Below are 17,858 nucleotides of genomic sequence, written 5' to 3' on the forward strand. Positions count from 1 at the left end.
AGAGTTCTGGGAAGGAAAATCAATCCCTGATTTATAATTTTTACCAATTTATGTGGTTTCCTGCTACCATCTAAGAACCAGTTTAGATGATTCTTGAAGAATGTTACAACTGGTTCTGATGAGCTCCTGGTATGAGTCAACTCTACCTTACCACTGATTATATTGAAGAGTACTAAGCACTAATTCCTCCTGGCAAAGCAGAAAATGCTCTAGGTATAGGATAAAAGGAAGTATTAGGGATTATGGCAAACCGAAGAACATGAGCTACATTTAACACAATTCTAATATAGTTGTGTGTTGTGAATGGGATATTTTTTCCTTTTTTGTGTGTGTGCCAGTTCTGGTGCTTGAACTGGGCACTGTCCTTGAGCTTTTTTTTTTCTTTGTTCTTTGTTCTTTCCTCTACTTCCAGCTTTTTGGTGGTTAAAGATAAGAGTCTCCGACTTTCGTACCCCAACTGTCTTCAAACCATGATCCTCAGATCTCAGCCTCCTGAGTAACTAGGATTAGAGGCCTAAGCCACTGGTGCCCAACCTTTTCCCCCATTTCTAATGACTATTCAAGGTCAATGACATTTCTCCAAAGAAAGAGATCACCATGAAGAATAGGCAAACATGGAAGGATGCTTTCCTTTTTCTTCATATGGGAGTGGCAGAATTTTCCTCTAGAAAGATTACCTTTTATATACCTTGGAAATGCTCTGACTACATAGACAGTAGCTTTTGGAACTATCATAAGTCAGGCTGTTTCTTTTATAGCATCTCAGAAGCATTTGTACCTTAATACATCCAAATGTTTGGACTAACAAGGAAAAAGGCCATTGTGGATGGTTCCTTTAGGCTGTTCGATCCCCAAACACCCCTACCTCAAACTCAAATCCAACGTGGTCAATGGGGATGGTGTATTTCCGGGAGTAATTCTGAGAGACGCCTGTCAAAAATGACTGTGTGAAGTAGAACCCAGAGATCCAAAAGACCACAGGGGGCCCCTTGTCAATCCATTCCTGCAGAGTCACAGAAATCAAAATTCAAAATCAATAGCAACCAAGTTAGTCCTATGGCAGGTCATCTGAATGAGTCCCACAAAGCAACTGTTTTTCTGCAATACTGGGATTGTCAGTGTCCTATCACTTGAATCATACTCAAGCCCTTTTATTATCGTTTTGTTCTATGTTTGTGTTAGTGCTTAAGTTTGAACTCAGGAGCTGTCTTGCTTGACTTCTTTCCTTAAGGCTGGTACTCTACCACTTGAACCACACCTTCACTCCCTTTTTTGTTTTTGAGGTAACTTTGCACTGGCTGGTCTTGGACTTTCGATCCTCCTGCCTCTGCCTTCCAAATAGCTGAGATAATAAGCATATACTATCACACCCAGGATTCATACACACTGTTTTTCTTATCTTGCTTGAAGCAAGTGGTTTAACTTGCAAGTGATTTAATGTAACTCTTGAGCTTACCATTATTTTTTTTGGGGGGGGTGGTTAGTCATGGGGCTTGAACTCTGGGCCTGGGCGCCATCCCTCAGCTCTTCAGCTAAGGCTAGCACTTTACCACTTGAGCCACAGTGCCACTTCTAGTTTTCTGAGTGGTTTATTGGAGATAAGAGTCTCCCAGAATTTCCTGCCTGGGCTAGCCTCCTAAGTAGCTAGGATTACAGGCATGAGCCACTGCACCTGGCCCTTTACATTTTTTTTTTTTGGTCAGTTGTGGGGCTTGAACTCTGGCTTGGGTGCTGTCCCTGTGCTCTTCAGTTCAAGGCGAGCACTCTACCACTTGAGCCACAGCACAACTTCTGGTTCTCTAGTGATTTATTGGAGATAAGAGTCTCACGGACTTTCCTGCCCAGGCTGGCTTTGAACCACAATCCCCAGATCTCAGCCTCCTGAGTAGCTAGGATTACAAGCATGAGCCACCAGCACCCAGCCCCTTTACATTTTTTTTGTACCAGCTTTGTTTTGTTTGAATTCAGGGTCTGGGCACTGTCCCTGAGCTTCTTTTGCTCAAGGCTAGCATTCTACCACTTGAGCCACAATGCCACTTCCAGCTTTTTCTGTTTATGTGGTACTGTGGAATCAAACCCATGCTAGGCAAGTGCTCTACTACTGCTAAGCCACATTCTCAGGTCACATACCAGTTTTATTTGTACCGATACTGGGGCTTAAACTCAGGGCCTTGCACTCTTGCTTGGCGTTTTTACTCAAGACTAGTGCTCTACCACTTAAGTCACAGCTTCATTCCACCTTTTTTGGTGATTAATTGGAGATAAGAGTTTCATGGACTTCTCTGCCCAGGCTGGCTTAAAACTGCAATCCCCAGATCTCAGCCTTCAGAGTAGGTAGGATTTCAGATGTGAGTCACCAGCTCCTTGCTCATGTTCCCACTTTTGAAATGAAGGCACAAAGAAATATTTCTACTTTAAGAAAAGCACAGGTGTAAGCTAGTATTGGACCCAATGAGTGGTAGGCAGTGAAGCAGGGCAATATATTGTTGTGTAACAGCCATTCATTTTCTAGAAACAGTTTTTATACACTCTTATTGGGAGTATATAAATAAGTATATAAATATTGTTCCAAGCCTTCTAGTTTTAACAAGATGATGTCTGGATTTTTTTTTGCCATGATGGAGATTTAATTCAGAGCTTCATATCACGTGTTCAGCAAGCACGTTACCACAGTTACCCACCCCTATATCGTCATTCCTTATGTATAAAAATCCAATGTTCCATGCTAGCTTCAAAGTGTGAAATTAACAAGCAGCCAAACTAAGCAGATCCATAAGCCAGATCTGTCCCATGAGCCACTTGTATGTAACATTTATTCTAGTTCTTACTTGTTTCTCCATAGACTATAATCTTGTGAACACTCCTGTGCTCACCTCTACTAAGATCATTTCCAGGTGCCAAATACAGAATGTCTCATGGCTGCCTGCCCTCCTCTTTTGCCTCTAATTGATTATTTTAGGATGTCTTCATCAAGTCAAGCATGCCATTTACATTCATTCTCATACCTGGAAGAAGGCCAAACGGGCCAGTAAGTCAGCCATGTAGCCCCCCAAGGGCTTCAGCGATGGGTAGGATTTAGCTGCCCACATTGCTGGCACTTTACCCAGGAGCATGCTATTAAAGACTTCCTCCAGCTCTGAGGACATCAGGACCTGCCCTTTGATGGCCCGGCCAAGATCAATGAGGCTTCTACGAACGACTTTGGTCAGCCTGCAAAGAACAAAGGAGCTGGCTTAGTTCATCTTTTCCAGTAGCCCCCTTCTACCCAAGCAGCTCTCCTTTAATATTCCTCCCCTTTCAAAGGTCAGTGGATATAAAAGCATTGAGAAAAGGTTCTGTCACCCATTACTTTATCACATAAAGATTAATGTGTATCTTTCCAGATATCTTCTCGCTACCCACTTGTTCAACTACTCTAAGCCTCTCCTGCTGTATTTTTAAATAGGATTCCCATTTATACCTAGGGCCAATCTTGACCATGATCCTCCTACCTATGGCTTTCCACATACTTAGGACCACAGGCATGTACTAACATACATGGCCTTGAACCTTAGTCTTCCCTAATTCTGCCTTCTGAGTATAGGGATTATAGGTGTGAGCCACTACACCCTACAATGTTTTTATTGGGGTCAATCTATATTATATATAATATATATATATATATATACATAATTTTCTTTTAGCATATAAGGAATTCTTTCCAAGCCGGGGGCTTGTGGCTCACACCTGTAATCCTAGCTACTGAGGAGGCTGAGATCTGAGGATCACAGCTCAAAGCCACCCCAGGCAGAAAAGTCCATGAGACTCTTATCTCCAATTAATCACTAGAAAACCAGAAGTGGCACTGTGGCTCAAGAGGTAGAGTGCTCACCTTGAGCTGAAGAGCACAGGGACAGTGCCCAAGCCCAGAGTTTAAGCCCCACCACCAAAAAAAGAAAAAAAGAAAGAAAAGAAATTCTTTCCAATTCAATAAAATAGAGGTATAAAGTTCCCTTTGTGCCAGTCACTGGCTCATGCCTATAATCCTAGCTATTCTCTCTCTCTCTCTCTCTCTCTCTCTCTCTCTCTCTCTCTCTCTCTCTCTCTCTCCCCTCTCTTCTCTCTCTGCCTCTTTCTCTCTCTCAACAAAATCCCTTTGGGCTAAAATCAGGTAAAGTATCTGTTCTCATCAGTTTGATATCTGATATATTTTCTACCCAAGGACAATATACTAAATAGATTTTTGGAGCAGGAAGATTGAATAGGAGCTTGCTCTGTTCACTCCACCCTTGGACCTGGCATTGTAGTACCTTCAGTAACAGTGTAACTCGTGGAGGGATCTAAAATAGAACATCTGGATTGAAAAGCACCTATAGTTTTCAGGGCTTTTGATTCATATCACTAAGGTTGTTCTATATAAACTATGAGGTACACACTAGAGAAAGACAACTGTCACCAAGAAGAACTTGTTGTCTTCAAGAATTTGTAAACTTGGGGCTGGGAAGGTGGCTCAGTGGTAGAGCGCTTGCCTCGCATGCATGAAGCCCTGGGTTCGATTCCTCAGCACCACATAAGCAGAAAAAAGCCAGAAGTGGCGCTGTGGCTCAAGTGATAGGGTGCTAACCTTGAGCTGAAGAGCTGAGGGACAGCGCCCAGGCCCAGAGTTCAAGCCCCATGACTGACAAAAAAAAAAAAAAAGAATTTGTAGACTTGCAACCCCAATAGACAGAAGAGTAGTGAATATAGAAAGGGGATCCTGAATTTGTGGCCACTGCACTTGAGCGAATTTTATGTTCAAACACTAGGTGCCTATGCTTGCTTAGGACTCAAGCTATCACCTTAAGAACTGCCATGAGGATTTCTATTACAGCTGAAGATCTGCTCACACTTCTTTTCTTTTTTGTGTGTGCTGGTCCTGGGGTGGAACTCAAGGTCTGGGTGTTGTCCCTGAGGGGTTTTTGTTGTTGTTGTTGTTATTGTTGTTGTAGTTTTTGGCCGGCTGTGGGGCCTGAACTCTGGGCCTGGGCACTGTCCCTTAGCTCTTCAGCTTGAGGCTAACACTCTACCACTTGAGCCACACAGGGCCACTTCCGGTTTTCTGGTGGTTTATTGGGGATTATAGTCTCATGGACTTTCCTACCTGGGCTGGCTTTGAATTTTGATCCTCAGATCTCAGCCTCCTGAATAGCTAGGATTACAGGCATAACCACCAGCACCCAGCATGATGATAGTGATTTTTTTTTTTGTCGGTTGTGGGGCTTGAACTCTGGGCCTGGGTACGGTCACTGAGCTCTTCAGCTCAAGACTAGCACTCTACTACTTGAACCACAGTACCACTTCCAGCCTTTTCTATTTATATGGTGCTGAAGAATTGAACCCAGGGCCTCATGCATGCGAGGCAAACACTCTACCACTGAGCCACCTTCCCAGCCCCTCCCTGAGGTTTTGTGTTCACTCTTATCAACTGAGCCACAGCTTCACTTCTGGCTTTTTGGTGAGTAACTGAAGACAAAAGTCTCATGGGCTTTCCTGCCCAGGCTGGCTTTGAACTATGATCCTCAGATCTCAGGCTCCTGAGGTGGCTAAGATTACAGGCATGAGCCACCAACACCTAGCCCTACTTACATTTCTATTCTGGTCCCACAATTGGGAACTTTGCTAGTTTCAAGGCTTTAGCACCCAAGGAAGGAATACCTGCCCAAGAAAACACAATGATGGTTTCCTTGAATTGGACACTGAACTATCAGCCATGTTGGACTTCCTGTACCACTGAATGGACAGGCAGAAACATGTAAGAAAGACCATAGAGTGTTGCTAAAGATGGAGCTTATGATTGCCTGGTCTTCTGTATTATAATGGCCAGTGGTAAAGGCTGGTAAAGGCCCCTACAACCACCAACAAATATCCCATGGTCTTAGGGGAGTGATTAGTAGCAGAAGAGGAAGCCATTTGGCCTCCTGACTGCCAACACATCATTCCAAGACATCTGACTCAGCAGAGGTGGCCTCTTCCCAAGCTCACACTCCATACCTTGTTTGGTCTCTATATGGCCAGTGATCTCTTGACTCTCAAGAGACTAACCCTAAGAAAGTCTCAGATGACATTTTCCCAGTTCCAAAGCTGTCCCTAAACTCAGCAACAACCCAATAAGGCAAAATAGAGACAGTAGCATAGTATCTGCATCAGCAAACAACCTCCACAGGATCTGGAGGCAGGGTGATGAAGTTTAGGCCACTTGGCTCTGAGTCACTCAAGACTCACATCAAGCCACAGCCATCTCTGGGTCTCAATTTCTTCATTTAGTCTAATTGGCTTTGATTGCTTTCAATTTTGGCTCTGTGTGTGTGTGTGTGTGTGTGTGTGTGTGTGTGTGTGTGTGTGTGTGTGTTTGTAGGAACAAGTGCGTGCATGCCAGGGTTTGAACCCAGAGTATGGGTGTTGTCGCTGAACTTTTTTGCTCAAGTTTAGCATTCTAGCACTTGAACCACAGCTCCATTTCCAGCTTTTTTTTGGGGGGGGAGGGGGGAGGGGGCCTGAACTCAGCCTGGGCTCTGTGCTCTACCACTTGAGCCACAGCGCCACGTCCAGTTTTCTGGTGGTTAATTGGTGATAAGAGTCTCATGGACTTCCCTGCCTGGGCTGGCTTTGAACCTCAATCCTTGTATCTCAGCCCCCTGAGTAGCTAGGATTACAGGTGTGAGCCACCAGCACCCATCTCTCTCTCTCTCTCTCTCTCTCTCTCTCTCTCTCTCTCAGCAATTACTTGAAAATAAGAGTGTCACAGACTTTCCTGCCTGAGCTGGCTTTGAACTATAACCCCCAGATCACAGCCTCCTGAGTAGTTAGCATTATAGTCACAAGTCATAGGTTCCTGGCTGTTTTGAGAATTTTGAAGTCAATGTAAGGTGACCCTACTGGGTTCTATGTTGTAATAGAGAAATGAAAGAGGTCCAGAAGGGCAGGAGACCCTTGGCACTATGGTCATCCCAGAACAACTCAACTCTACAGAAGCAGCAATGGAATGAATTTTTCTTTTTCTTTTTCTTTTTTGACGGTCATGGGGTCTAATCTCTGGGCCTGAGCGCTGTCCCTCAGCTCTTCAGCTCAAGGCTAGCGCTCTACCACTTGAGCCATAGCGTCACTTCCGGCTTTTTGTTCCTGCTTATGTGGTGCTGAGGAATGGAACCCAGGGCCTCAGGCATGCAAGGCAAGCACTCTACCACTGAGCCACCTTCCCATCCCCTGGAATGAATTTTTCTCACCACTTGTGACATCCTGGGTTCAAACTCAGTACTCATTGAATAACTGTGTCCAAGCCACTAATCATTCTGAATCTCAATTTTGTGTTATAATGGTCAGTGGTTAAGGCTAATAAAGTCACTATGCCCACCAGGGAAGGACTTCAGTTGCCTTAGGGAAGACTGAGCAACACAGGATGGTAGTCATTAGATGTGATATCTAATATTATGCCTAGAGTTTTTTCATCTGTAAAATGGTGGTAGAGAGGTTGATAATTGTGCCTATTGCAAAGATTATGTGTCATTTCAATGAAAACCATGCATAATACTTGGAACCATATCTGGCACTAGCAGCTCAATAAAAGTTGCTCTGATCAGAACTGGAGCTGTGGCTCGAGTGGTAGAGAGTTAACCTTGAATAAAAATAAGCTAAAGGACAGCATCCAGACAGGAGTTCAAGTCCCAGGTCTGGGAAAGAAAAGGAGAAAGAAAATAGGGCAGGGCAAAGAAAGGAAGGAAGGAAGGAAGGAAGGAAGGAAGGTTTGCTGTGATGACTACTTTTGCTATTAGTTTGTACTTCATATTCATTCTAACTTGACTAAGGGCGTCACATGAATGATGGGAGAGAATGCGTAGGAGTGATTTAATCCTAGGCAACGTGTGGTGGATGGTTCTCTTCGTGTCTCTCCCTATCAGTCGAGCAAACCACATCTTCTTCTACACAGAAACCCCTTTTTAAATGTCCATCTTAGCCACTACCCACTTAATCTTACCCCTCATGCTCAGATTCAAGCAAGATCATCTGACCCACCTGTTGAATCTGATGAGCTCCTGTCTGAGGACAGTGTTCATAGATTCCTCATAAATCACAGGATACAACTTCATGATCTTTTCCAAGTCAAAGTCATTGGGAAGCTTCGAGAGTATGTCCTGGGCCAGCTCCTCAACCACTTCCTTGAAGTACAAACAATAGAGATGTGGATGAGAAATGAAACTTGCAGAAGGGTTTTATCTGGGAAAACTTGAAACAATGCACCATCAACTCCAACTAGTCTTTTTAAATATATTCAATGGGCCTGGAACCCATGGCTCTTGTCTATAATCCTACCTACTGAGGAGGCTGGGATCTGAGGATCATGGTTCAAAGCCAGCCTAGGCAGGAAAGTCAGTGAGACTCTTATCTCAAATTCACAAAAAAGTAAAGAAAAGAAAAAGAAAGAGCTGTGGTTCAAGTAGTAGAATGCTAGCCTTGAGTAAAAAGAAAGCTCAGGGACAATATACCCTAAGTTCAAACCCCAGGACGGGCATACACACAAAATAAAATAAAAATAAAAAAGAAGTGTAAGACCTTCCTGGGAACTTATAGAAGCCAATTTGGGGGTGGAGAGCGCTCATTATTCTACTCATTTGCACACAAAAAATGAAAATACTAAGCCATGGGAGTCCAGTCCTCACAACTGGGGATAGGCCCTCAGATCAAGTTATTCCTACTCATCCAGGGTAGCTTTAGGGTAGCTCTGAACACTTAAGAAAATATACCTCCACCCCCCCTTTTATTTTTCCAAAAGTATCATTCCTGTTTATGTGTTGTCTGGCTTAGAAACTCCCACAGCATTCTCAGTGCAGATGGGGCTCGTTCCCAATGTCAGTGACACTTGAGAAGGCAGTACACGGGTCATTACCCAGCACTCAGCAAGAAAAGTTGGAAGGTACTGAGTTTAGCCAAGAAGGGAAGGAACAAGCCCAGAGGATCACAGTCTGGAAATAGGAAAGCCAGACAGCTCTTCCATCCTTAAGAATCTGGAAGGCTAGAAGGGAGCTTTGTTCCTTCTTGCCCTTCTGGGGGAGTTCTACCCCAACGTCAACCAGGCGGGTTTACTTTCATACCAATGACCACTTATGACACTTTGAACCCAATTAGGAGACCCAAAAGGTAAGATTGCCTGCTGAGAGGGACTGGCCACGAGGCAGCTTAGTGGTGGGGGGAGGGGGATGCTAGAGAAAGGAAATGCAAAGTGAGTGCTGGTAGATCATGTCCATAATGCAAGCTGCTCAGGAGGCTGAGATTTGAGCATCACCATTCAAAGCCAGCCTGGACAAGAAAAAGTTTATGAAACCCTTATTCCACTTCACCACTAAAAGGCCAGATGTGGAACTATGGTTCAAATGGTGGAGGACTGGCCTTGAGTGGTAAAAGCTAAGGGACACTGACAGGCCCTAAGTTCAAGTTCCAGTACAGGCACCAAAAAAAAAGGAGGAGGAGGAAGAGGAGGGGGGGGAAAGGGAGGGAAGGAAGGGAGGGAAGGAAGGGAGGGAAGGAAGGGAGGGAAGGGAGGGAAGGAAGGACAGAGTAGGAGAGAGAAGATGGTGGAATTAGACAGGAAACATAGTTCTGGGTCTGTCTGGGTCTGATTTTGTGAAGAACCTGAAACTCTTCACTTCTTCTCTCACTGGTAGACAAACCTACTCTAAGTTAAACTCCCTGTGGGTAGGGAAAACTACCTAGTAGCCTAGTAACTGTGCTGAGTTAGACTGGGTCATTGCTTCACAAGGTGTGTCCTGGACCACAAGAAGTACTAAGAATGATTTTAGGGGTTTCCAGGGCCTGAAATAAATAATGTTTAATTAAATGATAAGAAAAATAACCTCTTCAAGTTTTAATCATCTTTCTTTCTTCATACCTGACAAATAGCTTTAGATCTGTGCTAATTTAACAATTCTTTAATGTTTGTTCATCTTTCCCCTTTTCTTTTTAAAAGATATTTTATTGTTATTATAAAGGTGATATACAGAGGGATTAGTTACATAAATCAGTTAATGATTACATTTTTTTTTTTGTATAGTGTCTCCTCTCCCTTCCTTCTCTTAATTTATCCCCCCTTTCACAAGAAGCCTACAAAGCATTGGCTAGCTACATCATCTGTTTGTTTTTTGGGGTTTTTTTGGGTCCCGTCATGGGGCCTGAACTCTGGGCCTGAGCGCTGTCCCTCAGCTCTTCAGCTCAAGGCTAGCACTCTACCACTTGAGCCACAGCGCCACTTCTGGCTTGTTTCTTTTTGCTTATGTGGTGCTGAGGAATCGAACCCAGGGCCTCAGGCATGCAAGGCAAGCGCTCTGCCACTGAGCCAACTTCCCAGCCCTAGCTATATCATCTGGAAGGAACTTAATAACTGTTCCTTCTCTCCCTCCCGTGCTGTCTTTCCATGCTTACATGACTTTAAAGAAATTGGTCTCCATTTCTAACTCTGAGACAGTCTTTTGGATTTGTGTGTGTGTGTGTGTGTGTGTGTGTGTGTGTGTGTGTGTCTGTCTGTCTGTCTGTCTGTACTGGGGCTTGAACTCAAAGCCTGGGTGCCATAAGCTCAAGGCTGGTGCTCTACCACTTGAACCACAACTCCACTTCTGGCTTTTTGGTAGTTAATTGGAGGTAAGAGTGTCATGATTTTCCTGCCCAGGCTGGCTTCAAACAGCAGTCCTCAAATCTCAACCTACTGATTACAGGCATATGACACCAGCATCTGGCCAGACACACAGGTTTTTTTGTTTGTTTGTTTTGTTGTTTTTTTTTTTTGGTCATAGGGCTTGAACTCTGGGCCTGGGTGCTGTCCCTCAGCTCTTTAGTTCAAGGCTGCTACCTCTTGAGCCACAGTGCCACTTCCAGTTTTCTGGTGGTTTACTGGAGATAAGAGTCTCACAGACTTTCCTACCTGGGCTGGCTTTGAATCTTGATCTTCAGATCTCAGCCTCCTGAGTAGCTAGGATTACAGGTGTGAGCCACCAGCACCTGACTATGTTGTTGCTGTTTATTCTTTTGGGTCCTGTCAGTGGGCCTGAATTCTGGGCCTGGGCGTTGTCCTTCAGCTCTTCAACTCAAGGCTAGCGCTCTACCACTTGACTCACAGCGCCACTTCTGGCTTTTTTTTTTTCTGCTTATGTGGTGCTGAGGAATCGAACCCAGGGCCTCAGGCACGCAAGGCAAGTGCTCTAGGATGGAGCCACCTTCCCAGCCCTGTTGTTTAAATAAATGGTTTTTTGTTTGTCTTTGTATGTGTTTCAGCCCTGGGGCTTAAACTCGGGGCTTGGGTGCTATCTCTTAGCTTTTAAGCTCAAGGCTAGCACTCTCTCACTTGAGTCACAGCTCCACTTCTAGCTTTTTGGTAGTGAATTGGAGATGAGTTTCATGGACTGGAGCTGGGAAGATGGCTCAGTGATAGAGTGCTTGCCTTGCATGCATGAGGCCCTGGGTTCCATTCCATTCATAAGCAGAATGGCTCCTAATGCTATGGCTCAAGTGGTAGAGCGCTAGCCTTGAGCTGAAGAGCTGAAGGACAGCACCCAGGCCTAGAGTTCAGGCCCCACGACTGAGCAAAAAAAAAAAAAAAAGAATCTCATGGACTTTCCTGCTTAGGCTGGCTTCAAAAAGCAGTCCTCAGATCTCAGCTTCCTGAGTAGCTAGGATTACAAGGGTAAGCCACTGGCACCCAGCTTTTGCTCCCTTATAATTCTTATTTACGAACTCTCAGCAGTTAAGGCCAAAGCACCTAGCCCCTCCCTCAGGCAAAACTGGCCACTGCCAGGCCTTGACTTTTCTGTGCTCTTCGTTATGTACACACTAGATGGAAAACTGTCCAGGAAACTGAATTATGTCTTCTGCCCACAAGCCTTACCTGTGGGGACTTGCCACTCCCTCCTGACTGTCTAGGAAGAGTCAACAGCACCCCTTGAAAGAGCTGGTTGGTTTCCTGGTTGTCCTTAGTGATGTCTGCATTCTCATGAAGGCCAAATACTTCTGGGTGGGCTGTGATGGGGAGGGTCCTGAGATATTCAATGTAAGTCTGGAAAAGAAATCTTTGGCTGACACAAACACAGTATCACAAGTTCCACCAACAACTGGGGATTTCACAGGGCCTAACCCTGAATAGGAACCACTGTATCAATAACATTGCCCTCCCCAGACTTGGTGAATAAATCTCAAGCTTTTATTTGCCAGGCTTCTCTGCTCATGCTGTAGTTCTGGCTTTAGAATTACACAGAATTGGATTTTGATCCTAGCTCTGTTACTATGTAACCCAAGCTAGTAATCTGTTTTGTTGTTGTTGTTACTGCTGCTGTTTTTGTCAGTTGCGGGGCCTGAGCTCTGGAACTGGGCGCTGTCCCTCAGCTCCTCAGCTCAAGGCTAGCTTTCTACCACTTGAGCCACAGTACCACTTCCAGCTTTTTCTGCTTATGTGGTGCTGAGGAATTGAACCCAGGGCCTTAAGCATGCAAGACTATCACTGAGCCACCTTCCCAGTCCCCAAGCTAGTTATCTGAAACCCCAGTTTCCTTATCTATAAATGGGAAGACAAATGAGGTTATAAAGGACTAAGATTTTAGCAAATGAATCAATGAGAATAAGCTCTTAGTTTGGTGCTGGTAGCTAATACCCATCATTCTAGCTATTCAAGAGGTTGAGATCTCAGGATCATGGTATTTACCCAGCTAGGGAAGGAAAGTCCATGAGAATCTTATCTCCAATTAAGGACTCAAAACCCAGAAGAGGAGCTGTGGCTCAAGAGCTAGAACCCTAGCCTTGGGCAAAAAAGCTTGGGGACAATAGTACCTAAGTTCAAGTCCAATTACTGGCATTTATAAAAGCTCTTTTCATCTTACCTGTACCTTTATTTTATTTCCATCTTTCCTGTCTCATCCTCATCCCCTGACTCCCCCAGTCAAGTTTTCCTGATTTTCCCTTCTACCTCCTCTTTTTGTCAGTCATAGGGCTTGAACTCTGGGCCTGGGCGCTGTCCCTCAAACTCTTCAGCTGAAAGCGAGCGCTCTACTACTTGAGCCACAGCACCACTTCTGGTTTTCTGGTGGTTAATTGGAGATTAGTCTCACGGACTTTCCTCCCCAGACTGGCTTTGAACTGCAATCCTCAGATCTCAGCCTTCTGAGTAGTTAGGATTACAGGCATGAGCCACCTGCACCTGACTTCTACCACCTTTTGAGCCTTTGTTCCCAAGTAGCAATTACCACCCTGCTTATGACCAAGACTTCCGCCTTACTATCTTGTTTCCCTCACTATGGTTTCCCCAAATGGACCCCCATCCCTTGTGCTGGTATTGGGGCTTGAACTCAGGGTCTCTTGCTCTTGCTTAGCTTTTTTGCTCAAGGTTGGTACTCTACCACTCTACCACCACTGGTGGTTCATTGGAGATTAGAGTCTCACAGACTTTTCTGCGCAGGCTGGCTTTGAACCACAATCCTCAGATCTCAGCCTCTTGAATGGCTAGGATTACAGGTGTGAGATACCAGCACACAGCATACCCTGTATTTTGAAAAACATTGTGTACCGAATACCCAGCATTCACCAAATGATAACAGCATCTCTCTTGAAGGATCTTTGGAATGTTAGAAGCTGTTTGTGGGTCTTAGTAAGGAAACCCAAGGCTAACCTTGGACCTTCCTTGGGTACGTTGCAGCGCCTAGCCATATGAGAACTACTGAGCCCCTCTGGGGACAGAGGAAGGCCATCCCTTACCTGGTAGGGGCCATGAGGAGGGACATAGTAAATGTCTCCAGGAGCAAGGTAGTAATGGTCCTGTTCAATTTCCTTACAGTAGAATGTGGACAGAAGGGACAGTAAGAGACGCCTGTCTTTGTCATCAGTTACTCTGCCTCCGTAATTGCATTCCCCTGCAGACAGCCAAGTAGGGAAGAAGTTAAACATAAGGAAGGTCATTGTGAACTTGATCATTAACCTCAAACAAGATTTCTCCTGCCAAGAAACTTTATTAGAACATAGAATTGTCCATGGACATAGCGTGAGTGATGCTATACCCAGTGTGTGATAAGAAGGCCTTTGGTTCTGTCGCCAGTGGCTCACACCTGTCATCCTAGCTACTCAGGAGGCTGAGATCTGAGGACTGAGGTTCAAAGCCAGCCCGGACAGGAAAGTCTGTGAGGTTCTTATCTCCAATTAACCACCAGAAAACCAGAAGTGGCACTGTGGCTCTAGCCTTGAGCTGAAGAGCTCAGGGACAGTGCCCAGGCCCAGAGTTCAAGCCCCATGACTGACCAAAAAAAAAAAAAAAAAGCCTTTGTGGAATATGGTTGCTTACAAGAATAATACATAATATACAGTTTTCATATTAGACATTAGAAGAAAGAAACTGAAAGAAAAATAATATAATCAGCAAGAATTTCACCAAAGATAACTATTAATATTTCAGCATCTTTTAATCATTTTCCTGAGTGTGTGTGTATATATGCACACACATATATATGTATACATGCACATATGTATCTAAAATGTGAAAAGCATTTTTAAAATGTGGGCTTTGGCTGGGCGCTGGTGACTCATGCCTGTAATCCTAGCTACTCATAAGGCTAAGATCTGAGAATTGCCATTCAAAGACAAGCAGGCAGGAAAGTAATTTATCTCTGATAAATTACCAAAAATGCTGGAAGTGGAGCTGTGGTTCAAGTGGTAGAGTGCTAGCATTGAGCACAAAAACTAAAGGACAACAGCTAGGTCCTCAGTTCAAATCCCAGGACCAGCACCAAAAAAAAAAAAAAAAAAAAAGGTGGCCTTTGGAGTTTCAATTCTGCCACTTAAGAACAGTTTCTATTTGCCAAAACACAGAGATCATTGCAGTACCCAGTGTACAAGGTTAACTTAGCATGTTTTTTGTCCTATAGAACATTTGATTCACTACAAATATTACAAATACATACATTTTATTAAAAATGAGATTATCCTATATTATGCACTATGATGACAGATTTTTTTTAGGTCCAAGACCAGAAATTGAACTCAGTACCCACTACTTTTTTTTTTTGTTGTTGGTCGTGGGGCTTGAAGTCTGGGCCTGGGCGCTGTCCCTCAGCTCTTCAGCTCAAGGCGAGCGCTCTACCACTTGAGCTACAGCACCACTTCCGGTTTTCTGGTGGTTTATTGGAGATAGGAGTCTCACGGTCTCTCCTGCCCGGGCTGGCTTTGAACCGCAATCCTCAGATCTCAGCCTCCTGAGTAGCTAGGATTACAGGCGTGAGCCACCAGCGCCCGGCTACAGTACCCACTACTTTTGCTCAATGGCTAGCACTCTACCAAGTGAGCCATGCACCTCCAACTCCAGAGGACAGCTTCAACTGTCCTCAAACTTGTGATTTTCCACCCTCAGCCTCCAAATGTTGGGATTGCAGGTAGTTACCACCATGCCCAGCTTTTACAATCTAGATTTCTAAGTTAAGATCTCTACATAAAGAATTAAAGTAAAGGGCTAGGAAGGCGGCTCAGTGGTAGAGTGCTTGCCTTGCATGCCTGAGGCCCTGGGTTCGATTCCTCAGCACCACATAAGCAAAAAGAAAAAAGCCGGAAGTGGTGCTGTGGCTCAAGTGGTAGAGCGCTAGCCTTGAGCTGAAGAGCTGAGGGACAGCGCCCAGGCCCAGAGTTCAGGCCCCACGACTGGACCCCCCCCCCAAAAAAAAGAAAGAATTAAAGTAATTCTAGGGATGGAACATCAGTGTAATTCACCAACACATGATGCATTTTCTAGCTGGTCCAGATTCTATAGCAGGTGTGGGCCACCTGCTATTTGGTAATTGGCAACAACATACTAGTTCTGTAAGGAGGCAGGTGTGTGTGTGTGTGTGTGTGTGTGTGTGTGTGTGTGTGTGTGTGTGTGTGTGTGTGTGTGCATATGTGTGTGTGTGTACATATAGACACACTAGAGTACCCTAAAGGGTAAACTCATTCTCAAGTTATTCCATTTTCAGAAAGGTAGTTCTACAGACAGGAAAAAGAAGCCAAAAAAATGTTGGGGAGCAAGAAGCCTGAGGTTCTTTGGGTCCTGATTTGGAAGGTGTCAGTCAGTATCTAAGAGGGGAGTCCTAGGGGGTTTGTAAAAGGAGAGTTAAGAGACTTAGAGGAAGCTCATCCTGAGAAATATGACACCTACAGGAGCAGCTTCATCCTGAGTCAGCTTATCTGCTTCTCTGCATCTCTCTCCAGAGTCTCCAAGCCTTTAGCATAGCTAAGAACACTGTTTTAGATGTAAGGAGGTTTGTGACAGCATTTAAACTATAGTATTAAAGAGAATGGTCCTTCCTTCCTGCCACACCCAAGTCAATGTGGTAGTGCTAGAGGACATCTAGAATCAAGGTACCAGGTCACACCCCTCCTCCTCCTCATTTCTTCCAATAGGAGATACCTTCACCAGCTCCAGGATTTAGGCTTATGGAGGAAGGTTTTCTTATTTATCTTTTGGGGGTTTGAACTCAGCCTGAGCTGTCCTTTAGCTTTGTCACTCAAGTGACACTTTCAACTTTTTGGTATTTAATTGGAGTTAAGAGTCTCATGGACTTTTTTCTGCCTAGGCTGGTTTCAAACCACAATTTTCAGGTCCCAGCCCCCTGAGTAGCTGGGATTGCAGGCATGAACCTAGAAGCTGTGAGTCAGTTGTTAGCTTTTTCACTAACAACTGATACTCAACTACTTGAACCACACCTTCCAGTCCAGCATTTTGCTAATTAACTGGAGATAAGTGTCCCTTGGACTTTTTTATCTTTGAATCTTGAGCCTCATATCTCAGCTTTCTGAGTAGCTAGCACCTGGCTAATTCATTTCTGTATAGCTATATACAGGTTTGCTTTTTGTAGCAAAAGCACAAGTTTCTAGAAGGACCAGGATATATTTTAGATTTTTTTTCTAAGTTCTCTGTTGTCCTTGTTACAGGGCTGGGTACTAGACAAAGAATGATTTTGGACATCTGATTTCATAACTTGGCTGTAAATGAGATCTGTTTCTTAGGTTAGTATTGGGAGAGAATGCTAATGGTCACTTATATCTAGTTTATCCAATCTTCCAGGCCACAGAAAGGTTACCCTCTTCTGGACCTCTTGGAATAGGGAAGGACCAAGTAACACATTCTTGCATAATTAATTGCTGGTACAATAGCCTCCAGTATTATCCCTTTACAGTGACCACCCAAGTTAAGATTGTAGTAATAAAAGTTGGTGAGGTCTTTCCTGTGTGCCTGATTGATTCATGTTTTCTTTTAACTTTTTTTTTTTTTTGGTCTTTTCTCTTTTGACATTGCACTTGCTAGGCAAGTGCTTTGCCACTGAGCTATATCCCAGCCCTTGAATCATTCTCATAGTGAGAAGAGACCCCTGTTTATTCTTACTGGACATGTTGATTTGACAAGAAATGAACCATTGAAATCTTTCATCCTTGAGATTTGGAGATTACCACCTCAGGCTACATAGCCTATTCCTTTCTGACACAGTTTAATAGGGATTATATTCAAGATGGCTGGCACAGATGAGGAACGTTGTTGGACCCGAAAGCTATCCTCTACACAGGACAACTCCGTATTTTTTTTTCAGTCGTAGGTCTGGAACTTTGGGCCTAGGTGCTGTCCCTCAGCTCTTCAGTTCAAGGCTAGGGTTCTACCACTTGAGCCACAGCACCACTTCCAGTTTTCTGGTGGTTAATTGGAGATAAGACTCTCACAGAGGGCTGGGAAGGTGGCTCAGTGGTAGAGCGCATGCCTTGCATGCCAGAGGCCCTGGGTTCGATTCCTCAGCACCACATAAGCAAAAAGAAAAAAGCCAGAAGTGACGCTGTGACTCAAGTGGTAGAGCGCTAGCCTTGAG

The 17,858-nt window shown here is 44.4% G+C and overlaps 1 protein-coding gene across 1 annotated transcript in view; it reads right to left on the minus strand.

Moving 5' to 3' along the window:
- Nucleotides 1–17,858, minus strand: part of Dnah3 (dynein, axonemal, heavy chain 3) — a 209,322-nt gene that overhangs the window by 658 nt on the left and 190,806 nt on the right. Inside the window, exons 56-60 of the mRNA XM_013011154.1 lie at nucleotides 13,741–13,895; nucleotides 11,885–12,052; nucleotides 8,029–8,171; nucleotides 3,006–3,210; nucleotides 866–1,003 (exon numbers count right to left, since the gene is read on the minus strand). Of these exons, the coding sequence (XP_012866608.1) occupies nucleotides 866–1,003; nucleotides 3,006–3,210; nucleotides 8,029–8,171; nucleotides 11,885–12,052; nucleotides 13,741–13,895 (809 nt within the window). The remainder of the gene's footprint in view (nucleotides 1–865; nucleotides 1,004–3,005; nucleotides 3,211–8,028; nucleotides 8,172–11,884; nucleotides 12,053–13,740; nucleotides 13,896–17,858) is intronic.

This window comes from Dipodomys ordii, unplaced genomic scaffold, assembly GCF_000151885.1.
Source record: "Dipodomys ordii isolate 6190 unplaced genomic scaffold, Dord_2.0 Scaffold14, whole genome shotgun sequence".
Taxonomy (NCBI): domain Eukaryota; kingdom Metazoa; phylum Chordata; class Mammalia; order Rodentia; family Heteromyidae; genus Dipodomys; species Dipodomys ordii.